The sequence below is a fragment of the Onychostoma macrolepis genome, chromosome 14 (assembly GCF_012432095.1).
Source record: "Onychostoma macrolepis isolate SWU-2019 chromosome 14, ASM1243209v1, whole genome shotgun sequence".
Taxonomy (NCBI): domain Eukaryota; kingdom Metazoa; phylum Chordata; class Actinopteri; order Cypriniformes; family Cyprinidae; genus Onychostoma; species Onychostoma macrolepis.
The window spans coordinates 31578262-31603392 of record NC_081168.1 but is presented as its reverse complement, the minus strand read 5'-3'; the positions used below and the strand labels follow the sequence as shown (position 1 = coordinate 31603392).

At 41.5% G+C, this 25131-nt stretch overlaps 2 protein-coding genes across 3 annotated transcripts; one reads left to right on the top strand and one right to left on the bottom strand.

Annotated features, from left to right (window-relative positions):
* Nucleotides 1-837: 837 nt before the first annotated feature.
* On the bottom strand, nt 838-7481 carry LOC131552973 (putative nuclease HARBI1). 2 transcript variants are annotated; one of them, XM_058797231.1, is made up of 2 exons: nt 7396-7481; nt 838-1452 (listed from the first exon to the last, which is right to left on the bottom strand). In XM_058797231.1, exons 1-2 carry the CDS (start codon nt 7468-7470, stop codon nt 1261-1263), a joined length of 267 nt encoding a protein of 88 aa, XP_058653214.1. In that variant the 5' UTR covers nt 7471-7481; the 3' UTR covers nt 838-1260. The 2 variants fall into 2 exon arrangements, with proteins under 2 accessions (XP_058653214.1, XP_058653213.1); XM_058797230.1 differs by lacking the exon at nt 838-1452 and adding an exon at nt 3916-7054 and having other exon boundaries at nt 7396-7473.
* Nucleotides 7482-21119: 13638 nt separating this feature from the next.
* Nucleotides 21120-24865, top strand: tbx22 (T-box transcription factor 22). The gene is given in 10 exon segments (XM_058797566.1): nt 21120-21325; nt 21439-21598; nt 22427-22528; nt 22738-22912; nt 23012-23173; nt 23923-23981; nt 24147-24232; nt 24321-24688; nt 24690-24759; nt 24762-24865. Coding segments are annotated over 10 exon segments (1422 nt in total). The 5' UTR covers nt 21120-21189.
* Nucleotides 24866-25131: the final 266 nt, after the last annotated feature.

Sequence of the window (25131 nt, the reverse complement as noted above, 5' to 3'; positions counted from 1 at the left end):
TATCATTGTAAATCAGTGCTATTGGTCTTCTTTATGTCTGCTTGAGGGTTTTGCAAATATTTAACCAATGAAAAGCAAGTAAAAGAGCTTGTCAGTAAAACTTCGTAACACCATTGGACCCTCAAGCTATCAGCGAAACCTCGTAACTTCACCCTGCCTCCATTTAGAATGAAGCGCTGCGCACAGCCTGGAGGAGACAGATCTCCGCTTGTTCGCAATGCAAGGGTAAATAAATAACTTATGTTTGAATAAAACAGCGTTTTCTTTACTCAAACACTGTCTGCAAAGGTGAATGTAAAGGCTAATTTTTTAGTGTGTTTGAAGAGTGGAGAAGAGTTACGTTTGCTGTCTAGTTGTAGCCAATATACATTTGTATGTTTTAAATATCCTGTGCATATAGCGTTTCATATCATGAGATTTTGGCCAAGTGTATTAAACAACAAGAAAAACCAAGCGCCCATATAGTTACAATAAACGTTATAAGCGTATAAACGTATAAAGCGTAATGCGATGCACTTGCTGCCTCAGATACAGCCGTTCTAATGACAGACAAAATGCAGATCTCCGTCATTTGCTGGTCAAAAACCTTGTTAACTCCATTTGAGCTTGATTTTCATATAATGTGTCTGATGTTATATACGGTATAATGTTTCAATGCAAGTGTCTGATAAAACCAGAATACCAACTCTGACGAAGCAAGTGTTTAATTACTGAAAAAAAAATCACTTTCTTCCCCTTATTTTTCAGTGCTTCTTTGTGCTGTGGGATTTTTATTTATTTATTTTATATATTTATTACCCCCACCACCCCCGCACCATACCCTATGGTTTTGTGAAATGCCGCCACAGGCATTTTAACAATACAGATGGTGTCAAAGCAACTTTCCAATATGAAAATAGTGTCAGTCATGTAAAATGACAAGATTAAACACTCAATTTTCAGTTAAAGGCATTTCATTATTGAATTCAATGATGTCATTGTCCAGCTCAGTTCAGTTTAATTAGTATCTGTGTAATCAAGTCGATGATATCGCGGGAAATTAAGTGTCCCCAACTAAGCAAGCCAGAGGCGACATCGGCAAGGAACTAAAACTCCATTGGTGACAGAATGGAGAAAAAAAAAAAACCTTGGGAGAAACCAGGCTCAGTCGGGGGGCCAGTTCTCCTCTGACCAGACGAACCAGCATTTTGTTCCAACTGCAGCAAAGTCAGATTGTGTAAAGGACTTATTTGGTTCCCGTGGTCTTGTCCCGATGGCTGTCTAGGTGATGAGGTCCTCACTGGGGATCTGTCTCTGGGGCTCATCTAGGTGTCCTGGTCTCCGCTGACGTTCAGGGCTGTAGAGGTCATCTCTAGGTGCTGATCCACCATCTGGTCTGGATATGGACTGGATCCGGGTGACTTCAGTGACCATCTGATCTGGATACAGACTGGATCGGGTGGCCACAGTGATCTCGGAATAAGAAAGAAACAGACTAATATTAGTGTAGATGCCATTCTTCTTACGATGTAACAAGTACATCGGGTGTTATGGGAAGTGTTCCCGGTTCTGGTTGACCTAATTAATGCAGCCTAACAATCCTTTAATGGATTTGAATATTAGAAGCGTATTAGTGTAAACCAGGTTAAAGAGATGGGTCTTTAATCTAGATTTAAACTGACAGACTGTGTCTGCCTCCCGAACAGTGTTAGGTAGATTGTTCCAGAGTTAAATAATAGCTAAATAGGAAAAGGATCTGCCGCCCGCAGTTGATTTTGATATTCTAGGTATTATCAAACGGCCAGAGTTTTGAGAACGCAGCGGAGGTGGAGGACTATAATGCGATAAGAGCTCTCTCAAGTACTGAGGAGCTAAACCATTCAGGGTTTTATAAGAAATTTGCAAGATTTAAAAATCTATACGATGTTTAATAGGGAGCCAGTGCAATGTTGACAGAACCGGGCTAATGTGGTCATACTTCCTGCTTCTAGTAAGAATTCTAGCTGCTGCATTTTGGACCATCTGGAGTTTGTTTATTAAGCGTGCAGAACAACCACCCAATAAAGCATTACAATAGTCTAACCTTGAGGTCATAAACGCATGAACTAACATTTCTGCATTTGACGTTGAGAGCATAGGTCTCAATTTAGATATATTTTTAAGATGAAAAAAATGCAGTTTTACAAATGCTAGAAACTTGGCTGTCAAAGGAAAGATTGCTATCAAATAGCATACCTAGGTTCCTAACAGATGACGAAGAATTTACAGAGCAGCCATCAAGTGTTAGGCAGTTATTACATGTGGGGGTTTTAGGTCCGATAATTAACACCTCTTTTGTTTTGTTTTTTAGAATTTAGCAGTAAGAAATTACTCGTCATCCAGTTTTTTATATCAACTATGCATTCCGTTAGTTTCTCAATTTGGTGTGTTTCACCGGGCCGCGAAGAAATATAGAGCTGAGTATCATCAGCATAACAGTGAAAGCTAACACCATGTCTCCTGATAAAATTCCCAAGGGTAACATGTAAAGCGTGAAAAGTAACGGCCCTAGTACTGAGCCTTGAGGTACTCCATACTGCACTTGTGATCGATATGATACCTCTTCATTCACTGCTACAAACTGATGGCGGTCAGATAAGTACGATTTTAACCATGCTAATGCACTTCCACTAATGCCAACAAAATTTTCTAGTCTATTCAAAAGAATACTGAGAGCAGTCTTAGTACTATGAAACGGTCTAAATCCTGACTGGAAATCCTCACAGACACCATTTTTCTCTAAGAAGGAATATAATTGTGAGGATAGTATCTTTTTCTAGTATCTTTGACAGAAAAGGGAGATTCGAGATCGGTCTATAGTTAACTAGATCTTTGGGGTCAAGTTGTGTTTTTTTTAATGAGAGGCTTAATAACAGCCAATTTGAAGGTTTTGGGAACATATCCTAATGACAATGATGAATTAATAATAGCCAAAAGAGGATCTATGACTTCTGGAAGCACCTCTTTTAGTAGTTTAGATGGAATAGGGTCTAATATACATGTTGTTGGTTTAGATGATTTAACAAGTTTATACAACTCTTCCTCTCCTATAGTAGAGAATGAGTGGAATTGTTCCTCATGGCATCTATAGAGCACTATCTGATGCGATACTGTAGCTGACAGCTGCATGGTTTCAATTTTATCTCTAATAGTATTGTAAAATAGTTCATAAAGTCATTACTGCTGTGCTGATGGGAAATGTCATCACCTGCTGATACTTTATTTTTTGTTAATTTAGCCAAAATGTTTTCTTCCAAAAGAGATGAAAAGTAATCAGATCTAGCTGTTTTTGATGATTTTCTGTAGGATACGGTACTTTCCCGCCAAGCAATACAAAATACCACTAATTTAGTTTTCCTCCAGCTGTGCTCCATTTTTCATTTGTATCATTTCGAACAATGAGTAGGTCCTGAGACATGTTATCTAACCCCAATAGAGTTCATGATGTCTATGAATGCTGATCCTAATGCATCTTTTTCATTATCAACGTGGATATTTGTAGCGAAGGCTACCTTGAAGGATAATAAGGGCTGATTTGAATTGGAGTAGCAGTGTACCAGGTGTGTCGGTCAGAACACGACAGAGAGGGAAGTGATAAACTTGAACTGGTTTAATTTGTCAAGTAGGTAAATATACATCAGAGGGGGGAGCTAATCATCAACTTGCACCTTTACAACATCCACTCGGCTCCACGAGAACTTACAGCCACAATGAAAGCAGCAACAGAGAGTCAATCGGGCCTCCTGAGGTTGAATCCAGGGCCCGGTTTTTCAAAAGTAATGCACTAGGATTTTGGATAACGGATTGGATCAAATCTTGAAAATGTGCTTTTCAAAAGAAAAATCGGATTACATAATCGGATTAGATCACGTAATCCAATTTTGGTTTTGATCCGGATCAAACCTTTAGTTTGGGTTTTTTTTTTTTGAACTTTTTTGTAGGATTTGGATCACTTTGATCCAAAAAATCTGGATTAAACTGATCCCATCAGAAGGGTGGATTCAGCGTGGATTTCATGGCCAAAATGTAATGAAAACTTTAAAAATGTATCAAATAATACTATATTTGGATCATGCAGTATCTTACAAGATATCCTATTTATTCATAAGGTTTTAATTTTATTTGTTCATCCGTCAGGCTACAGTGATTAGGTAGGCTTTAACGTATTCAGCCTTTCAGTATAGGCCTACAGCAAAGTAGAAAGAGTTTGGCCTCATAAAATAATCCCCCAAACAGCTGTCAAAATTGACCAAAAACAATAAATTTTATTCTGTCACTAATTGATATATATATTCATCACAATCGAAAATATTTTTGTTTTTAGAATATTTATTAGTGATGCATGCAATGATTACAGAATAACCAAAAAAAAAACGCAAAGAATGGCAATCACTGATTTTTGAAATCCAAAACAAATCCAAATCAGAAATAGTGTCTAACTATTGCGTCCCTTGTTGCACGTCCTGTTTGCTCGTTCTGGCAGAATGCAGGAGGTTGGTTAGGGGCTCCAAGGGGCTCAGGTGCATCATTGTCAGCACAGAGAGGGACATTGCACTTAGTAGTGATATTGTGCAGGACAATACAGGCAAGGGTTATGTTGCATGCTTTCTGTGGTTCCGCTCTCAGGTAGTTAAGGCATGCAAAGCGCCTCTTAAGAACTCCATTTAAACGCTCAATTGCACATCTTGCTCTGCAATGAGCAGTGTTGAAGCGTGCCTGGGCCGGTGTATTTGCTGTTAGAAAAGGAGTCATCAGCCATGGTAGGAGTGGGTAGGCACTGTCTCCTAATATTACGCCATCCGGTCGGTTGGTTTGGAGGTCTCTATATAGAGCGCTCTCCCTCAGGATGCGTGCATCATGGACAGACCCAGGCCACTTGACAACGCAGTTGGTTATAAGGTCAGCATCACACACAAGTTGGACATTGATGCTGTGCCTCCCCTTTCTGTTTATAAACTCCCATTCATTCTCACGAGGTGCTTGTATATGCACATGTGTGCAGTCGATTGCTCCAATAGTATTGGGCATATTCCCCAAAAGAAAAAAGCTGCACTTGGCCTGGGCAATCTGGTTGTCCTTCGGAAAAGAAACAAATTCACTGACCAGGCTGGCCAGTGCGATTGACACATCTCTCACCACATCACACACAGCTGATTTCACCACTCCCATATAGTCACCAACAACTTGATAGAAAGTCCCACATGCATAAAATCGGAGAGCAATGAGGATCTGGTCTTCCACAGACAGACCGTGACTCCTTTGGGTTCTGTGTTGAAGTTTTGGCCTGAGAAGGTTCACAAGGTACTCTATATCAGCCTTCCCAAAGCGAAACCGGACATACAGCTCCTCAGTGGTGTATTGCTCCAGTGGCTTGGTACGTTCAACATACACCCTTTGACGGTATCCTCTCCTGGCAAAGTGGTGGTGGCAGTGGACAACACCTGCCATTTCACTGTCTCTCTGTGAATCCTCTGAGAAAGGCTGATTTATATGGCAGTGTAGTTGGTCTTTTCAAACACACCTATTACAACTGATTAGTTTTGGCTTGCGCTCAATTGAGGCAATTGGACCCAAGGCCTATAATTGATGAACAATGTTCACTATAGTAAAGCAACGGAACCATGGACTCAAGAAGCTGTAACGTCACTGCTGCTGAAACCAATGCACTACTAGAGGGTGTTCGTGCCATTATGGAACAATAGTGGGAAGTTTTAATTCTGCTAAGGATACCAACAAAAAGAAAAATGATGTTTGGATTTTAATCACAGAAAATGTGAATGCCATAGGGTCTGGCAAGAGGAGGACCACAGACCAAATCAAATTGCGGTGGAAGAATCTTAAGGCCAGGGCAACAAAGGACCATGCTGAAGCCAAAAACCCACAAACAGGCAACAAGCCATTTAAGAGGGGAGATTGCACAGATGTGGTCCTCGACATCATTGGAGGTGAGAAGTCGCAAGCTCTCCATGGTATTCAAGGTGTTGTAGGGGATGGCGAGCCTTGGATTGAGGAGGAGGAGAATCTGCCAGTTCCTCCTGAGGCTGATCCAGAGAGCGTATTTATATTGAATCTCAGCTCTGTTCCTGAGGAAGAAGCTGGATCCTCATTGGTTGAGCCAGTGGTAGTTGCCACAGGATCTCAGAGGAAAGGCTTGAAGCGCCCTTCATCAAACAAAGATGATGATTACAAGGCACTTCTGCAAAAAGAGACTGAAAGGGCAGAAGCACAGCTTCGTCTGGCAGAGGAACAACTGACTCTGACCAAACTGCAGCAAACCAAGGCCAGACTTGAGATCCGCCTCCTAAAGGCTACGCTCAGACAAGCTGGTCTCTCCACATCAGATGAGGAAGTCTGAAATTATTGTGGAGTATTTGACATTGTCTTTTTTTTTTAATTCAATACATCTATACTTGATACTTGTTATAAATATCCTCAATGTACAGTGTTTGTGTTGTAGGTCTCAGATGAGCGGACTGCTGGAAGAGGATGGGGTGGGGTTTTTCTTGTTTTTAGTTTTTTTTTAAATGTGTGGGTTTTCATTTCAAATAAAAATAAACTTATATTGACCCCACACTGGCTATTCTACTTGTTGCTCTTTACATATCTATAGTTCTACATTGTGATTTCCTATCCTGTTTGAGCACTGGTTATCCAGATTTGGTGATCCTGAAAAGTTCCTATCCGGATCAGATTGATCCAATCCGATGTTGCTTTAAAAAACTGGCTCCAAAAGTAAGCTGGATTACGTGATCACGGATCGCAAAAAAAGGATTACTAAATCCGGATCAATTTTATCCGGATTAAACCTTTTGAAAAACCGGGCCCAGAGGATCAAATTAGTCCAGGAAAGTGAACAGTCAGTTTAAGCCCTTAGGAGCGGTGGCGAGCGAATAAACAATGACTGCTGAAGATGCGGGTATGAACATCGCAAATATTGAGTACTGTCCTGACTCCTGACTTTAGATTAGTGGTGCTATATCTTGATCAGATGAGAGTGTAATAGACTAATTGTGCTGGTATTTGGGGTGTGGTTTGCCTGTAACACACAAGGAGTAGCACTCTAATATGAGTAAGCACATGAAACATTAATACACAACTATTGACTCCTCCCCTCACATAAACATAATATGAACACATAATAAATCACAAACTGACGAGCATTATGTCACTCACAATAATATTTTAACATTTACTGGAATTATTAATCAACATGAGATGTTATATCATCCTAAACATATCTATAAGCACTGTAGAATAACATTCGGTTGATCAAGGATGGCTAAGTGTCGTCACGTAACATTACATGGCTGATAACTGCATCATACCATATGACAATGAACATAGATCAGCGAACGTGATAGTATAATCCTTAGTCACTCCTATAAGACGCACAAAGCACAATTTACACTCGATCTGTGGCTGGGAATCGATGCCATTTGTCCACCTCAGCATTCGTGCCACTGACGAACTGATATCTGCTGCAGCTGATGCAATCTGCGGTCGTTCTTTTATGTTACCTCGCTTCCTATCTCTTGAGCGCACCATACTTTCATAATAAAAGTCCCCGTTAAAGTCGGCGCTACAGTGCTCCTAATTCTCTAGGTCTCCCTTTGCACAATATTAAAATCACCAACGATTAAGACTTCATCTGCAGCCAGCACTAACTCTGATAGAAAATCAGCAAATTCTTTAATAAAATCTGTATGGTGCCCTGGTGGCCTGTATACTGTAGCCAGTACAAACATCACAGGGGATTTATCATTAACACTTGTTTCTCTAGATAATGTTATATGAAGCACCATTACTTCAAAGGAGTTATACTTAAAGCCTGCCTTTTAACACGATCATCCCATCACTCCTCCTGCCCAAATCAACTCAGCTCTCAGTGCCCACCTCCAACCAACTGTCTGTGGATCACCAGCTTCCTGACAGACAGGCACCAGCTAGTGAGGCTGGGAAAATATACATCCAACACCCGTACAATCAGCACTGGAGCTCCTCAGGGCTGAGATGGATTGCCTGAGGGTGTTCATGAGATGGACTGTCTGAGGGAAGAAACTGTTCCTGTGCTGGCCGTTCTGGTGCTCAGAGCTCTGTAGCGTCGACCAGACGGCAGCAGTTCAAAGAGGGAGTGTGCTGGATGTGAGGGTCCAGAGTGATTTTGCCAGCCCTTTTTCTCACTCTGGATAAGTACAGTTCTTGGAGGTTGTACCAGTGATTCGCTCAGCAGTCCAGACTACTCTCTGTAGTCTTCTGAGGTCAGATTTGGCAGCTGAGCTGAACCAGACAGTTATTGAAGTGCAGAGGACAGACTCAATGATGGCAGAGTAGAACTGTTTCAGCAGCTCCTGTGGCAGGTTGAACTTCCTCAGCTGGCGAAGGAAGTACAACCTCTGCTGAGTCTTTTTAACAATGGAGTCTATGTGAATGTCCCACTTCAGGTCCTGAGAAATTGTGGTGCCCAGGAACCTGAATGGCTCCACTGCAGTCACAGTGCTGTTCATGATGGTGAGTGAGGGGAGTGAAGGTTTTTTTTTCCTGAAGTCCTTGATCATCTCCTCTGTTTTGAGCGTGTTGAGCTCCAGGTTGTTAAAACTGCACCAGACAGCCAGCTCTTTAACCTCCTGTCTGCAAGCAGACTCGTCACCATCCTGAATGAGGCCGATAAGTTTGGTGTTGTCTGCAAACTTCAGGAGCTTGACAGAGGGGTCTTTAGATGTGCAGTCACTGGAGTACAGGGATAATAGCAGTGGAGAGAGAACGCAACCCTGAGGAGATCCAGTGCTGATTATGCGGGTGCTGGATGTGTATTTTCCCAGCCTCACTAGCTGCTGCCTGTCTGTCAGGAAGCTGTTGATCCACTGACAGATGGAGGTGGGCATGGCGAGCTGAGTTAGTTTGGGCAGGAGGAGGTTTGGAATGATAGTGTTAAAGGCCGAGCTGAAGTCCACAAACAGGATCCTCACATAAGTCCCTGGTCTGTCTAGATGTTGCAGAGCATAATTCAGTCCCATGTTGACTGCATCGTCCACAGACCTGTTTGCTCTGTAGACCGAAGAGGATCCAGTAAGTAAGGGTCCAGTAATGTCCTTCAGGTGGGCCAGCACCAGTTTTTCAAAAGACTTCATGACCACAGATGTTTAGTCCTGTAATTTTGGATTTCTTTGTTATGGGGATGATGGTGGAGCAATTGAAACATGAAGGGACTTCGCACAGCTCCAGTGATCTGTTGAAGATCTGTGTGAAGATGGGGGCCAGCTGGTCAGCAAAGGATTTCAGACAGACTGGTATAACACAATCTGGGCCTGGTGTTTTTTTCCTTTTCTGCTTCCGGAAGACCTGGCGCACCTCATTTTCACTGATTTGAATTGCAGGTGTGGGAGAGAGGGGGGTTGCTGGAGGTGTTAATGGTTGTGTGGAGAGGTGTTCAGGGCGGGTGTGGAGTGTTTTTTCAAACCTGCAGTAGAACTCATTCAGATCGTCTGCCAGTTGTTGATTCTCCACAGTGCTGGGGGATGGTGTCTTGTAGTTGGTGATCTCTTTCAGACCTTTCCACACTGATGCGGAGTCACTGGAAGAGAACTGAATCAGAATAATTTATCTTTGCCACTCTGATCTCCTTTTCCAGTGTGTATTTGGCCTGTTTATACAAGACTTTGTCCCCCTTCCTGTAAGCATCTTCTTTGGCCTGACGGAGCTGTCTGATTTTTGCAGTGAACGGTTTGTCGTTGTATTAGGTTAAATGAGTCCTGGTAGGAATGCACATATTTTCACAGAAACTGATATAAGATGTTACAGTCTCTGTGAGCTCGTCCAGATCGGTGGCAGCAGCTTCAAAAAACACTCCAATCAATGAGAAAGAAACAGGCTTGTAAATCCTGCTCTGCTTCATTAGTCCATCTTTTAATAGTCCTTAAAACAGGTTAAGCTGATTTAAGTTTCTGCCTGTAGGTTGGTATAAGATGAACCAAACAGTGATCAGAGAGTCCTAAAGATGCCCATGGGACAGAGTGATTTATCATATATGCATCTTTTATTGCTGTGTAACAGTGATCCAATATATTACTGTCTCTGGTGGGACATGTGACATGTTGTCTGTATTTTGGCAGTTCACGGGAGAGATTGGCTTTATTAAAGTCCCTGAGAATTATTAAAACAGAGTCTGGGTGTTATTGCTCAGTATCTGTGATCAGATCAGCTAGTTTCTGTAAAGCTGAGCTCACGTGCGCTTGCGGTGGAATATAAAACTCCCGCGGCGAGTAAACGTGGAACACATGACACTATTATACATTTATTTATTTAACACATACTTGTTTACATTTCAAATTTGCACCTAACATACCTGTACATAGTAAATTGTCTATTTTGTATAATGTGCAAAATAGCAAAAACACAATGTCTATTTTGTATATTATTCTTTTTATTATCTGTGTCCCCTTATGGAAAGATAATATATTGTTATTATAAATATGAACGGCTAATATATTAAAGAATTAGCAAATAGGCCAGGTTCATTTCAGTTAGTCTGACTCACTGTCAAATGATTTGGTTCCATAAAGCAAATTTAACAAATATCAACCTCAGTCACTGTGGCTACTTATGCTGGAAAGCTAACCTGGTTCAGGGCAGGCAAACTGTCAGGCTAAGCTGAGCTCACTGACCAATGAAATGCAATTACCACTGATTCTCACATACATCTGTCTGTCAAAAGTCAAATGTGGTTCAGTGAATTACTTTTTTCATATGCAGCTCCATATGTTCACCACTAGATGTCCTACATAGTACTAATAGTTTTCTCTTGTAACCATTATTCTTCATTGGTTCTTCATGTGTCTCTTATTCCCATATTCCTCAGCTTTCTGCAATGTAAGCTGTGTATTTCATAGCTGTTTATTTTATTATATATATATATGTATGTATATGTTTGTGTGTGTGTAACAGGTTATTAGATAATAGGTAGTTTTGGAACTGATTGATAGTAGGCCTCATTAATCTGAGTTTATGCAGCTCAGCTTTTGAGTGAATATTGCCGAAATTATCCGCAAATAAAGCTTTTTTCACTCAAAACCAGGTGCTTCTTTTTTTTTCTTCTGTACTATCGAAGTCAATGGCTACCGTCAACTGTTTGGTTACCAACATTCATCATAATATCTTCTTTTGCTTGTTTCTTTGACCCTTACCGTATAAAGAAAAGGTAAATGAGCTTGAGTATGTGATAGCTACGTACAGTATATCTGACACGAATAAAAGTCTATGAGGGTTCTCAAACCTGTCCTTGAGGCCCCCTGCCCTGCACATTTTGTATGTCTCTCTAATCAGACACACCCAATTCAGTTCTTGCAGCTTCTACTAACGAGCTGATGAGTTGAATCAGGTGTGTTAGAAGATGAAGAGACATATAAAATGTGCAGGGCAGGGGGTACTCCAGGACAGGTTTGAGAACCCCTGCTCTATGCTATATTAACATACTTAAGCCATACTTTGAGAAACCACCAGGAATGTCTGGACAAAGTCGGCTGTGTTGACGAAGGAGAAGGTTCTGCCCAGTGCTGATTTACCTGATGATGGGACGCTGTCCAGTGCTGAACTTTTGACTTGCCCATTGTGTTCCATAGTTACTGATAGAGCTGTTATTCACTCTTGAGGGGGAGGTTGAGGCTGTTGATTTTCCAGTTACGGTACTGGTGGTGGGAAAGTTGAAAAATCGGGAAAATTGTCAAAATCTTGACTCTTACCTTTTTATATTTTACCGTTGCTGAACGTGTTTATTCATGTTACGTGGACTAAACTGTTTTCTTATGTTCCTTCTTGTACTTCAATAATAGAACATGATGTCCGTGTTGGTGATTCTTTGCCTATAAAACAGTATGTTTAGGGCAAAATATGAATTTAGTGAAGACTTGATAACATATTCGTGGAAAGGTTGTCAGTGGTGGGTAAGTTCAGCCTGTTGACTGTAAAGCGGATGCTATCACGCATTTCCCCAAGCCCAATATGCATTGTGATTTTTCTGCTGTGGCATCACACTTGAAAGACTTCCTCAGCTGAAATAAAAAATGATCAGATCAGATGATCGGATGTAAAGTTTTGAGAATATCTAAGTACTTCACTTCACGTCACTTTCACTTTCTTTCACTTTTCAAAACAATAACAACCTGTATTATAACTGAAAATAGACCAAATTCTATATTAAAACTTAAATTAACTGAAAAAAAAAAAAAGATTTATGAATCATTATGAATACCTAAGAATAATCAATGAGACCAGACTGTATAATCAATAGGCCCTTTCGCACCGCAGGAACCTTTTCATAGTACCCGAACTAATTGTGGAACTACCCACTTTTTGGCGTGTTCGCACCGTGGGAACTAGGAACTGTTTTAGTTCCTGGAACTCCGTTTGGAGAAACTAAATTAGCTCCTACTTCAGAGTAGGGTCTAAAACAGTTCCATAGGAACTATCGTAACTGTACGCTGACATAAGTGTACGCTGATTGGCTAAACGCATACGAAAATGCCCTCACCCACCATGATTTAAAACGCCGTGTAAACACATACTGTGTAAACATCGCATCAACTTATATTTTGCAAGAATGGAGAACAGTGATAGATGGACGGACGCTGAAGTGCAGGCACTTTTGAACATTTTGAACTCCTTTTCGATCTTTCAATCGCTTGACGTATGAGTTACGTCGACATTCCATGTCCATTATTGTGAACCCCGCAAGACACAACAACAACACAGCTCCGATCACAGCGTCCTCCATCCTCCTGTTGTTAACGTTGTTCTTCTTTGTTTTCGTTGTTGAATGCCGCGCACAAATGACGTCGTTGTCGATCGGCTTACGTCACTTCTTAGTACCCACTGTCGGTGCGAATGCAACCCTTTAAATGGTACTGGGAAATAGTTCGCGCAAACTCGTCCCAGTACTTTAGTACTGTACTTTTAGTTCTGGAACTAAAGCGGTGCGAAAGGGGCTTATGTCTGTCTGATAAGTAGCAGCTGATTACATGTAATCTGAATTACGTAATCAGGTTCCAAAAATTAAATATTTGTAATTATATTACATTTAGTATGTAGTACATGTTAAAATACTTAAGATTACAATTACTTTTTTTAGATTACATGATTGCATATAATTCACACAATGGCAGTAAATTATTCATAATTTATTGATTATTTTTATTCTCTCTTATTAATTTTCCTTTCTAAAAATCCTACTGTGTGTCATTTAGTTTTGATTATATTCATTGTTCTGCCACCCCAATGCACCTTGCATACGTTGACAGACAGATAACTCCTCTACCAATCACCAAGCTGATGCAGATACTCATTTAATAGATGACTGGAAGTAGGGTAAAACTGAAAAGAACAAATTAAATTTAAGTACACTGAAAATGAATATTTTACATATGCATCACTAGTGTAACATAAGCACATATGAGATAACAGTGCATAAGTTTGCATTCATGTATATGAAATAAAGTACTGTAACACCTGAAATCTTTCACATTCCAAACTGTATACTGAATGAATTGCATCATATTGCACCAAAGTAAATGAGTAATGATACGTAACTGCAACATAGGTCACACATCTGAGTATAACACAATTAACACATGGTGACACACACCTGTATAAAGATTCACATGAAAGTTTGCACTTAACAGAATATACTATCAAATATAGTTGAATTACTCTTTAACATAAACTTACATACCAACGATACTTCCGAAAGACAAGAAATGTAACAGATGACTTAAAATGAAAGGAACCACAATAACAGGCTGCTCTCTTCCATGCAATAGACTGAAGCTGGTCCTATATTGATGACATCATCAGCGAATTATAACTCTTAAAGGAGCCAGCACCTTTTACACTAATGTCACACATGACAACACATTCCTAATATAGAATGACTGTGTAAATGCAGTGTAAATAAATTTGCAAAACATTCTGAATTTGGGTAAAAAGAGCACCTCTCAAGCTATTAGACCATGCATGAGTAAATAATTATGCAAATCGCTAAACACTGGTGATGTATAGCTGTGGAACTTATAGCTTGTGTCTTCATCATATCCAGAGAAATCTTCAGTAACTGTTGATTCTGAAGTCTGGACAAATATATTTCAAGCCTGCATGTCTGTCACGAACTCAGCCTCTGTGGCTCCCTCCGATCGCCACCAGAGGGAACCATCACCTGAGTATTAAACTTCACAAACTCCATTTCCCATATACCCCGTACCTGTGGCTGATTACAGGCACAGGTGGTTCTCATTACCCTCACCTTTATAAGCTGTTCTCCCTATCACCTCATTGCGAAGTCTTGTATTGCCATGCAAACATTTCTGAGCGTTTACCCTGTGTTTGATTCCTCGTGTATGACCTGGACAAGTTACTGGACTCTGATTCTTTGCTGCCTGCCGACTCTGATTCAACCTGCTTTGTTACTTGATTATCCTGAGTGTTTTCCGCCTGCCCTGATCCTTAGCCTGAACTCTGACTTTGATTCTGCCCTGTCTACGTTGTGTTTGAAGCCCGTGATTGAACTTTGCCTGTTTGTCTTGCATTCTGTATTAATAAAGCTGCACATGGATCTTAACGCCACCGACTCCTCATTACAGAAGACTTCGCCAGACTTCGATCCAGCAGCATTCTACCACGTCACCACCGAGATCTCTACCCAAGCGTCGATACTGGCCACACACCAACAACAGCTCAACCGACTCACTTCAGTAACCGAAGAACTGGTAACGACTTTACAAGCTCTTCGTCTCCAAGCATCCAACGCTCCTGTTCCACCTCCCAATCCACCTCAAGCACCCAACACCACTGCCAGCCCTCGTCTCGCCTTCCCAGAGAAATTTGACGGATCCCCAACCAAATGTAAGGGCTTTTTACTTCAGTGCTCTGTTTTCGTCAACCAACAGACTATGCTATACCCTTCAGAAGAGAGCCGCATCGCATTCGTGTGTTCGCTTCTCACGGGGAGAGCGCTGGATTGGGCCACCGTGGTGTGGAGTGAGGATAGACCTACCTTCCCTTCGTTCAGAGCGTCCATTCAACGATTCAAGGAGGTGTTCGAACACCCAGCTGGCGGAAAGGAGGCGGGTGAGCAGCTACTATCTCTCCGTCAAGGAAGGGGTTCACCGGCGGATTACGCTCTCTCTTTCCGCATTCTCGCAGCGCAGACGGGGTGGCCAGACGATCCCCTCAAACTTCATTACCGTAAGGGCTTGAATATGGAGCTGCAGTCCGAACTCGCCTGTCGCAACGAGGGAAAATCACTGGAACAATTCATCGAGCTGTCTATCAAGCTCGACAACCTATTCCGCTCTCGTCGTCCCAGTCGACTGCCCGCATTCTCTGCTGTATCCGCAGCAGCTAACACTGACGCAGAACCCATGCAAATCGGCTTGACACGCATCAGCGAGGAGGAAAGAGAGAGACGCCTTCGACAGAGCTTATGCCTGTACTGTGGATTGCCTGGACATCTACGTGCATCCTGCCCTACTCGTCCATCTCGCAATCCTGTGGCGGTGAGTGAAATTTTGAGATCTACTACCAGTTTAGAGATTGCAGTCACCCTGGAGATCAATGGGAAAGTTATGGAGACCGTTGCATTGATCGACTCTGGAGCTGCGGGAAATTTCATGGATGTGTCATTCGCTAGAAACAATAATATTCCTCTTGTTCCCTGTGACTCTCACTTGGCAGTGGCAGCGCTAGATGGCCGACCCCTGGGATCCGGTTGCATTCAATTCACCACTGAAGATCTCCAATTGAGGACCGGATCCCTCCACACTGAAATCATCTGCCTGTTTGTGTTCCAATCTCCACAAAACCCCATTATCCTGGGCCTTCCATGGTTGGAACAACATAACCCCTCTATCTCGTGGACTAAGAAACAAATCATCCAATGGTCAGACTTTTGCCTGCAAAATTGTCTCCGCAGCATACCCATCAAGAGAGGGAGTGAGACTTCCTTGAAAGAACCTCTACCCAACGAATATCAAGATTTAGCCGAGGCCTTCAGCAAAGTGAAAGCATCACACTTACCTCCTCACCGATCTAGTGACTGTGCCATTGATCTCCTCCCCGGAGCACAACCTCCCAAGGGCCGAGTTTTCCCGCTGTCACAACCCGAAGCAGAAGCTATGAGGTCATACATCGAGGAGGAGCTCGCCAAAGGTTTCATCCGTCCCTCTACGTCACCCGCATCAGCGGGGTTCTTCTTTGTCAAGAAGAAAGCTGGAGGTCTTCGTCCCTGTATCGACTACCGGTCTCTCAACGACATCACCAGGAAGTTCCGTTACCCTTTACCACTCGTCCCCGCAGCTCTCAAACAACTCAGACGAGCTATATACTTCACCAAACTGGATCTTCGCTGTGCCTATAATCTCATTAGCATTCGGGAAGGAGACGAGTGGAAGACGGCATTCTCCACCACTACGGGGCACTATGAATATCTGGTTATGCCGTTCGGGCTGTCCAATAGTCCTTCTGTGTTTCAGGCATTCATTAACAACGTTTTCAGAGACATGTTGAACCAATGGGTAATTGTCTACATCGACGACATACTAATTTACTCGGAAACCTATGAGGAACATGTCAGACACGTTAGAGCAGTCCTGAAACGTCTCATGCAACACCGACTGTACTCCAAGGCAGAGAAATGCGAATTCCACCAAGAAAGCATCTCCTTCCTCGGATATGTGATCAGTTCCGGAGGAATCGCCATGGACGATCGGAAGGTACAAGCAGTAGTCAACTGGTCCCAGCCTACCACCCTCAAGGAACTACAACGCTTCTTAGGATTTGCTAACTTTTATCGACGATTCATCCGTAACTTCAGTACAATCGCGGCCCCCATGACATCCATGATCAAAAAGGGAGCCCAACGTCTCACCTGGTCTTCGGCAGCTATAGCAGCATTCCGGTCACTGAAGGAGAGGTTCACGACCACTCCCATCCTGCATCATCCCGATCCGGAGATCGAATTTATCGTGTAAGTGGACGCTTCCAGTACGGGCATAGGAGCAGTGCTCTCACAACGCCAGGGTGATCCTCCCAAACTATACCCCTGTGCGTTCTACTCCCGCAAACTGAACCCGACAGAGCAGAATTATGACGTGGGCAATCGCGAACTCCTCGCTATGAAGGCAGCATTCGAGGAGTGGCGGCACTGGCTGGAAGGGGCAAAACACTCATTCACTGTTCTCACGGACCACCGTAACCTAGAATATCTGAAATCAGCCAAAAGACTCAATCACCGACAAGCAAGGTGGTCTCTCTTCTTCACCAGATTTGACTTCAAAATTACTTACCGTCCCGGTTCCCAAAATACCAAGGCTGATGCTCTTTCTCGGCTCCATGACTCTGACTCCAGATCCCCAGATCAAGAACCCATTATTCCATCCACCATCATCCTCGCGCCCGTGCAGTGGGACATAATGACCGAAATTACGGAGGCTCAGGTCATTGATCCACCACCGGCTGAAACCCCACACAATCTCACCTACGTCCCGCAGATCTTAAGACAACGAGTAATACAACTGGTCCACTCAAATCCCAGCTCCGGACATCCGGGTATTACAGCCACATTACAACTCCTCAACAATAAGTTCTGGTGGGCTACTCTACGAACCGACACTATCACGTTCATCCAGAATTGCTCTATCTGCAATACAGCCAAGTCCCCGCATCAACTGCCTGCCGGGCTTCTTCATCCGCTACCCCTTCCACAACGCCCATGGTCACATATAGCCATTGATTTCGTAACTGACTTGCCATCCTCTCAGGGTCACACTACCATTCTCACGGTCATAGATCGCTTCTCCAAGGCATGCAGGTTGATACCACTTCCAAAACTTCCCACTGCTCTGGAAACCGCTGAAGCGCTCTGCAACTATGTATTCAGGTTTTACGGACTACCAGAGGATATAGTTTCTGATCGGGGTCCTCAGTTCACCTCCCGTGTTTGGTCAGCCTTCTGTCGCCAACTAAGCATAAATGTCAGCCTCACTTCCGGGTACCATCCTCAAGCCAATGGGCAAGTAGAGCGACTAAACCAAGAACTCACCCGCTTCCTCCGCTCATACTGTCATAAGAATCAGCTCGACTGGAGTTGCTATTTGCTATGGGCCGAATATGCCCAAAATTCACTCCGCAAACCATCTACAGGTATCACTCCCTTTCAATGTGTCCTAGGCTTCCAACCCCCACTGTTTCCATGGTCAGGAGAGCCCTCAGACCTACCTGCAATTAACTCATGGTTACAACGCAGCGAGGAGACGTGGAATGAAGCTCACGTCCATCTTCAATGAGCAGTTCGTCGCACCACGGAACAGGCCAATCGTCATCGGCGCCCCAATCCCGACTATCAGCCAGGGCAATGGGTTTGGTTGTCCACCCATGATCTAAGGCTCCGATTACCCTGCAAAAAGCTCAGTCCCAGGTACGTGGGTCCCTTCAAAATCATCAGACAAATCACTCCAGTTTCAGTTAGATTAGCCTTACCTGCTCATTACCGTATCTCACCCACTCTTCATGTCTCTCTGCTCAAGCCCGCAGCACCGCAGGTGGTTCGAGAGGAGCGGAGGTCCTAGACGAGGCTGGTGACCAGAGAGTCCCCCCCATCATCGTCGATGGTCAGGAGGCATACCAGGTTCGAGAAATCCTGGACTCTCGTCGTCAGGGCAGATTCCTGCAGTATCTCGTGGACTGGGAGGGGTATGGTCCGGAGGAACGGTCATGGGTCAATGCTGATGATATCCTCGACCCTTCACTCACCACAGACTTCCATAGAGACCACCCGGACAGACCTGCCCCAAGACCTCGAGGAAGACCCCGGCGTCGTTTGCCTCCTCGCGTCAGGAGCCGCTCACAGGGGGGGGGCTCTGTCACGAACTCAGCCTCTGTGACTACCTCCGATCGCCACCAGAGGGAACCATCACCTGAGTATTAAACTTCACAAACTCCATTTCCCATATACCCCGTACCTGTGGCTGATTACAGGCACAGGTGGTTCTCATTACCCTCACCTTTATAAGCTGTTCTCCCTATCACCTCATTGCGAAGTCTTGTATTGCCATGCAAACATTTCTGAGCGTTTACCCTGTGTTTGATTCCTCGTGTATGACCTGGACAAGTTACTGGACTCTGATTCTTTGCTGCCTGCCGACTCTGATTCAACCTGCTCTGTCACCTGATTATCCTGAGTGTTTTCCGCCTGCCCTGATCCTTAGCCTGAACTCTGACTTTGATTCTGCCCTGTCTACGTTGTGTTTGAAGCCCGTGATTGAACTTTGCCTGTTTGTCTTGAAGTCTGTATTAATAAAGCTGCACATGGATCTTAACGCCACCGACTCCTCGTTACAATGTCATTGCTGTTTTCATGTTTACTAACGTCTGTTCATGTAATGCAGGGATTCCCAAACGTATTTGTCAGCTAAACCACATTGTCATAAAATGTTTACTTGAAATGCCTCTGAGAAAGTTAATATTTCAATAATTTATCAACACATTTGCATGTTTACAGTTTGGTATTGGTTAATAGTCACATTGACATGCAGGTATACAAATAAAATAATTTTTAGTGCTCAATTATTTAAATTATTTAATTTATTTTAAATTGTATAATGTTAATTATTAGCTTTTTATCAACCAGTTTGGGAAACCCTGGTGTAATGTAATATTTAATGCAAATTATGATGTTAATATAAAAAAATAAATTCAATGTATCTAATTTGAATGTTCTTCCTCTTTGCTTTTTTATAAATATGGTACATTTAATAGTAAGTTTAAAACAAGTCAGATAAAAATAAATCTTAAAAAATAATCTAAAAAGGTAATCAGAATACATCACCGAAAATGAGTAACCTAGATTATGTGGTAACACTTTATAATAACTGCGCACTATGAATCATTAGGTAAACATTAATAAATAGTCAATTCATCATTTATAAAGCATTGTTCCAACATTAATAGGCATTAGTAAGCAGTTTATAAATACAGCTATAAATGTTTTATTCTTGAGCATATCTATAATGTTTAATAATTGTATTTTAATAATTTATTAATTATCAATTTATCACTTCTAAATTATGTTATTTACAAACCAGTTATTTAGGAGTTGTCAGTGGTTCATAAGATCATTTAGAAAGTGTAAGTAAATGATTAATGAAATATTCAAATGTACATTTATAAATCTTATTATTTAGGCACATGATAATAGTTGCTCAGTGTGTTAATAAATGCTTTATTAAAACATATTCCTGCTGTAATTCATGATTAAGTCAGGTAGTTATAAAACATTCAGTAGTTGTCAGCCATCTATTTGTGTGAGCTCATCTAAAGTGAGGACTATTTATTCCTTATAAAGCATTTACACAGCAGATTTAAAGGCACATTTATCTCCCAAACAGAAAAGTTAAACAAACACAGAGGGATACAGAACACAGAAATATTTTTTCAAGATGCAAAAAATGAAACTGTGCAACTTGATAAAAAATTGAAAAAAAATTGAAAAAAAATTCAAGTGTACAGTTTCATTTTTTGAAATAAATATGTCTGAGTTCTGTATCCCTCTGTGTTGTGTTTGTTTATTTATTTATTTTTTCTGTTTGGAAGATAACTGAGCCTTTTAATCTCCTCTGTAATGGATATGCTTATAAATGAAGAACGAGGCATTTATAGCAGTATTTATAAACTGCTTACTAATGACTATTAATGTTGGGACAATGCTTTATAAAGGATGAACTGACTATTTACTAATGCTTACCTAATGATTCATAGCGTGCAGTTATTATCATGTAATCTGTAATCAGAAATGGACTAAAATTTACCCAGCACTGCTGATCGACAGGTTCTTCCTCTTCTATTATTTTAGTCATAAATAATGTAACAATCAGATTAACGTTATCTGGTTAAAAACCGCTACCCTAAATAAATAAATAAATAAACTGTTGCTGTGTGGGACTGGGATTTCCATTCCAGTCCTCCTCTGAGATCCTATTGGTGCCAGTAAGTTTCCTTCCCATCGGCAAACGAGGAGTTAAGAGGATGAGAAATGAAGAGGTGAAACATGAACACAAGCCGCTCAGAGGAGAGCAGAGAAAGATGTGTGTGCTGCTGACAGACCCTCATCTCTTCATCTGATCTGCGCTCAGAATGCAGGCGATCTCCGCGGATGCTTCGGGGGAAAGTTTCAAGAAGATGAAGGTGAAAAATATGAAGAATAAGAAGTTGCAGTGCATCTCGGATAATGACAGAGATGCACCGACAGCAACTTTCATCGACACACAGGGTTAGTGTAGCATAACTGAGGGAGAAGAAACAATATCAATGTCCGGCTACTGTTTTAAGTATTGTGTTGCATTACCATTTATGTAATCTATGCAATTTTGATGGCTTGTGAAGATCAGCGAAACAACAAGAAGAAGAAAAGCATGAAGCCCAGCAGACCTGCAGGAGCAGAATGTGAAGCTGCGAGAGAAGTTGGAGTAGATCTTCAAGGATCTGACCTGTGGAAGAGATTTCATGAGATCGGCACAGAGATGATCATCACCAAAGCTGGGAGGTAATCACAATTTAACCTTAATATTAGCCTACACTTGTGTTGACCTTTAAGGCTGGATTACACTAAAATGAGGCATACATTTCTGTGTTTAGAACAACAGTCTGTTAGTATGTGATCCTTGTTTAATGTACAATGCCCAGTTTTTCCTCTTTAAACATTTACAAAGTCAGCAAGTATATGAAGCCTACTGAAAAAAAAAGCCTACTGCTTTTCGATTCTTTTGATATCCTCTCATAGTCTGAAACTAAAAATAAATAAAGGTTACACTTTATTTTGATAGTCAGTTTAGACATTCTGCTAACCATAAATAACTTTGTAACTACGTGTCAACTACATGTCAACTAATTCTCATTAATTAGCAACTACATGTCTACTAACTCTCAGTAGGGTAGGTTTAGGGTTAGTAGAATAAGTTGGCATATACTTGCAAAGTTTCTCATAGTCAGTACGTTGTATGTTGTGGACCCATCAAAATAAAGTGTTAGAAGATATTAAGCAGACAGTCAACTGATACTGTAATGACTGCTAGTTGACATGTAGTTGCAAAGTTACTTACTGTTAGTAGAATGTCTAAAGTGGACTATCGAAATAAAGTGTTACCTAAATAAATAAATAAATTTAAAAAATAAAAATCTGTGAAATCTGTACCCTGACTGCCCGAAAATAACTAGTGTCAGCTTCCCAGTCTCTATTTTGACTTATGTTTTAAATATTGGAAGTAGGCCTATGCTAACTATTATACTATTCAGTATTTTGACTTGTAACTAGCCAAACTGCAGTAATGATGTTATAATGTCAGTGTTGACTGTGTATCTATCATCTCCTCAGGAGAATGTTCCCCTCTGTCCGAGTCAAAGTGCTCAATCTGGATCCTGACCAGCAATACTCCATTGCCATGGACATCATGCCTGTGGACTCAAAGAGATACAGGTCCTTCAGTCTGAACTGATTATCAAACAAACAATTAAATTAATGAATGAAGATGGTGAGAATAGTAAAAGACTAATACCTACAATTTAATAAAATCTCATCTCAAAAAAAAAAAAAAAAGTAATTTCACACACTTGCTTCAAATGCTTAAATCATGTATTGAGGAGCACAAGGAACAGCACAGTTATTGTAATTATCACCTGTGTCAGGTATGTGTACCACAGCTCTCAGTGGATGGTGGCTGGAAACACGGATCATCCCTGTGTCCCTCCTCATCTGTATGTCCACCCGGACTCGCCGTCTTCAGGACAGACCTGGATGAGACAGCTCATCAGCTTTGATCGGGTCAAACTCACCAACAATGAGATGGATGACAAAGGCCATGCGAGTTCCCTTCTTTAACATGACTACCTCTACACTAAAACAATCATCAATAACAGTTTTATATATAACTAAATGTGTCCAATGTGATTTTGAATTCAGATAATCCTGAAGTCCATGCACAAGTACAGGCCACGCATTCACGTTATTCTGCAGAGTGAACGCCTGTCACAGACTCTGCTGTCTCTGCCGGCGGACGGCATCTACACCTTCTCCTTCCCTGAGACTCAGTTCACCACTGTCACAGCCTACCAGAACCAACAGGTCACTCATCTCAACACCTGACTCTGCAGTTTATCTCGGATTAATACAACATGCTTCTGCATTTATGTTGGAAAATTTGACCAAATTTGAGTGGGGTCCAAAAGTCTGGGACGATACTGAAATCTGAGTATGGTGTGAGTCTAAATTAGACTGACACGGATGTAGAGTGCAGATGAGTACAAATAATTATGGGTAGCTTGGGTAATAAAACCTGTTCTTTTACACGTTCCATTCTACAGATTGTACTATAAAACCTGGAACATGTAATGCTATGGCAAGTCATTCTGATTTCAAGCATATGATATTAAAACACAATTTTATTCTCACAATTCTGCTTCTTTCTCACTGACTGACTTTTTTTTCCTCAGAACTGTGAGTTCTGACTTTATAACTCACAATTGCTTATGAAGTCAGAATTGTGAGATATAAACTTGCAGTTGTGAGAAATTCTCACTTTATTTCTCAGAATTGCAAGTTTATTTACAAAATCAATGTTTTAATTTGTAACTCCCAATGCAAGTTTATATCCCACAATTCTGAGAACAAAAAATTCAGAGGGGTGAGATATTAACTTGCAATAGCAAGAAAAAAAGTCAGAATTGTGAGATAAAAATTACATTTTTTATTTTTATTCAGTGGTGGAAACAGGCTTCCATAAGTGTAAAATTATAAGTCTGTATGGAGAAGTATATATCTATAATATATATCCAAAGTGTTTGACTGATTGTGTATTTTCTGGTACCTTTAAGATAACAAAACTAAAGATTGACAGGAATCCTTTTGCCAAGGGCTTCAGGGAACGAAATGGGTAATGAAAGTTACTGTCTGTATGAACTGTGTATTATACATTTTTTCCAAGCTATAAAAATGTGATATACGGTATCTAAATAATCTGAAATAAACACATAACAATTGATGATTTAATGATGATGTGCAGATTTCTGAAATCTCATTCTTCTGCAATGCGTTTTAGAGGCGTGCTGGACGGGATGCTGGAGTCATATGCATGGCACAGTCCCTTTAACCTCGACTTCAAATCTTTTGCTATGGAGCTACAGGGTATGTTTCAGTTATTATTTTAGCTAAAATGTTCATTAACAGTAGATTCCATTAAGAGCCATCATGCATTCGTTTTATCTGACTGCAGGCAGATCTTATGGACCTCCAGCCAGCTTTGGTATCACCTCCTCAGGGCCATGCTTCTTGCCCAGCTGCTTCTCTCCAGCAGCTCATCCCGTCACGTTCTCAAGCCTTCCGTGCTGCAAGATGCTCCCTTCACACAGTGTTCTCTCATACAGAGCCTACTGCAGCATCTGCCTGGCCAAACTCAGCACTTACGCTGGGATGCCCCCCGTGTTAGATCTGCCCTTCATGACGGCTCTCCAGGTAAAGAAAGGAGACAGCTGGCTCCAGGACTCTACCTCCAGAAGTGCTTCAGCTGTACGGTCCTCTGGAGACTATCAAACTCAGAAAGACAACAGAGAGCCAGCCTTTGTGTCTCCCTACAGCTACAGTTTTCTCCACGAGCCACCGCTTCTCTACTGTTACTCATCATCTAAAGCTGGCTCATGCTGAGAGCCTGATTACTAAATGCCCCTGATCTTCTCCATCAGTTACTGCCCCGACACCAAACCTGCCAAAACATGCACCCTAACGAGGGCACTTGTACCCCAATACAGCATGATCTCATGAGCACTACTACATTCACTTACATTTACACAGAAACGAAAATGTAAATATTGACAGTGTGTGAATAGTACCATTTTTGTATGAACAACTTTAGAGAAATAAAAATGTTTATGAATCCTTATTGAATCTATGAACATTAAATTTGTGGAATTAACCAGTTGATTCTGTTGTATTTAAAATCCATGAGATTAATAATGTTTTCAATGCAAAAAAAAGTCAACACATTGCAACTTTGAAACTGTAATGTTTTATTTTATTCAGTGACATCT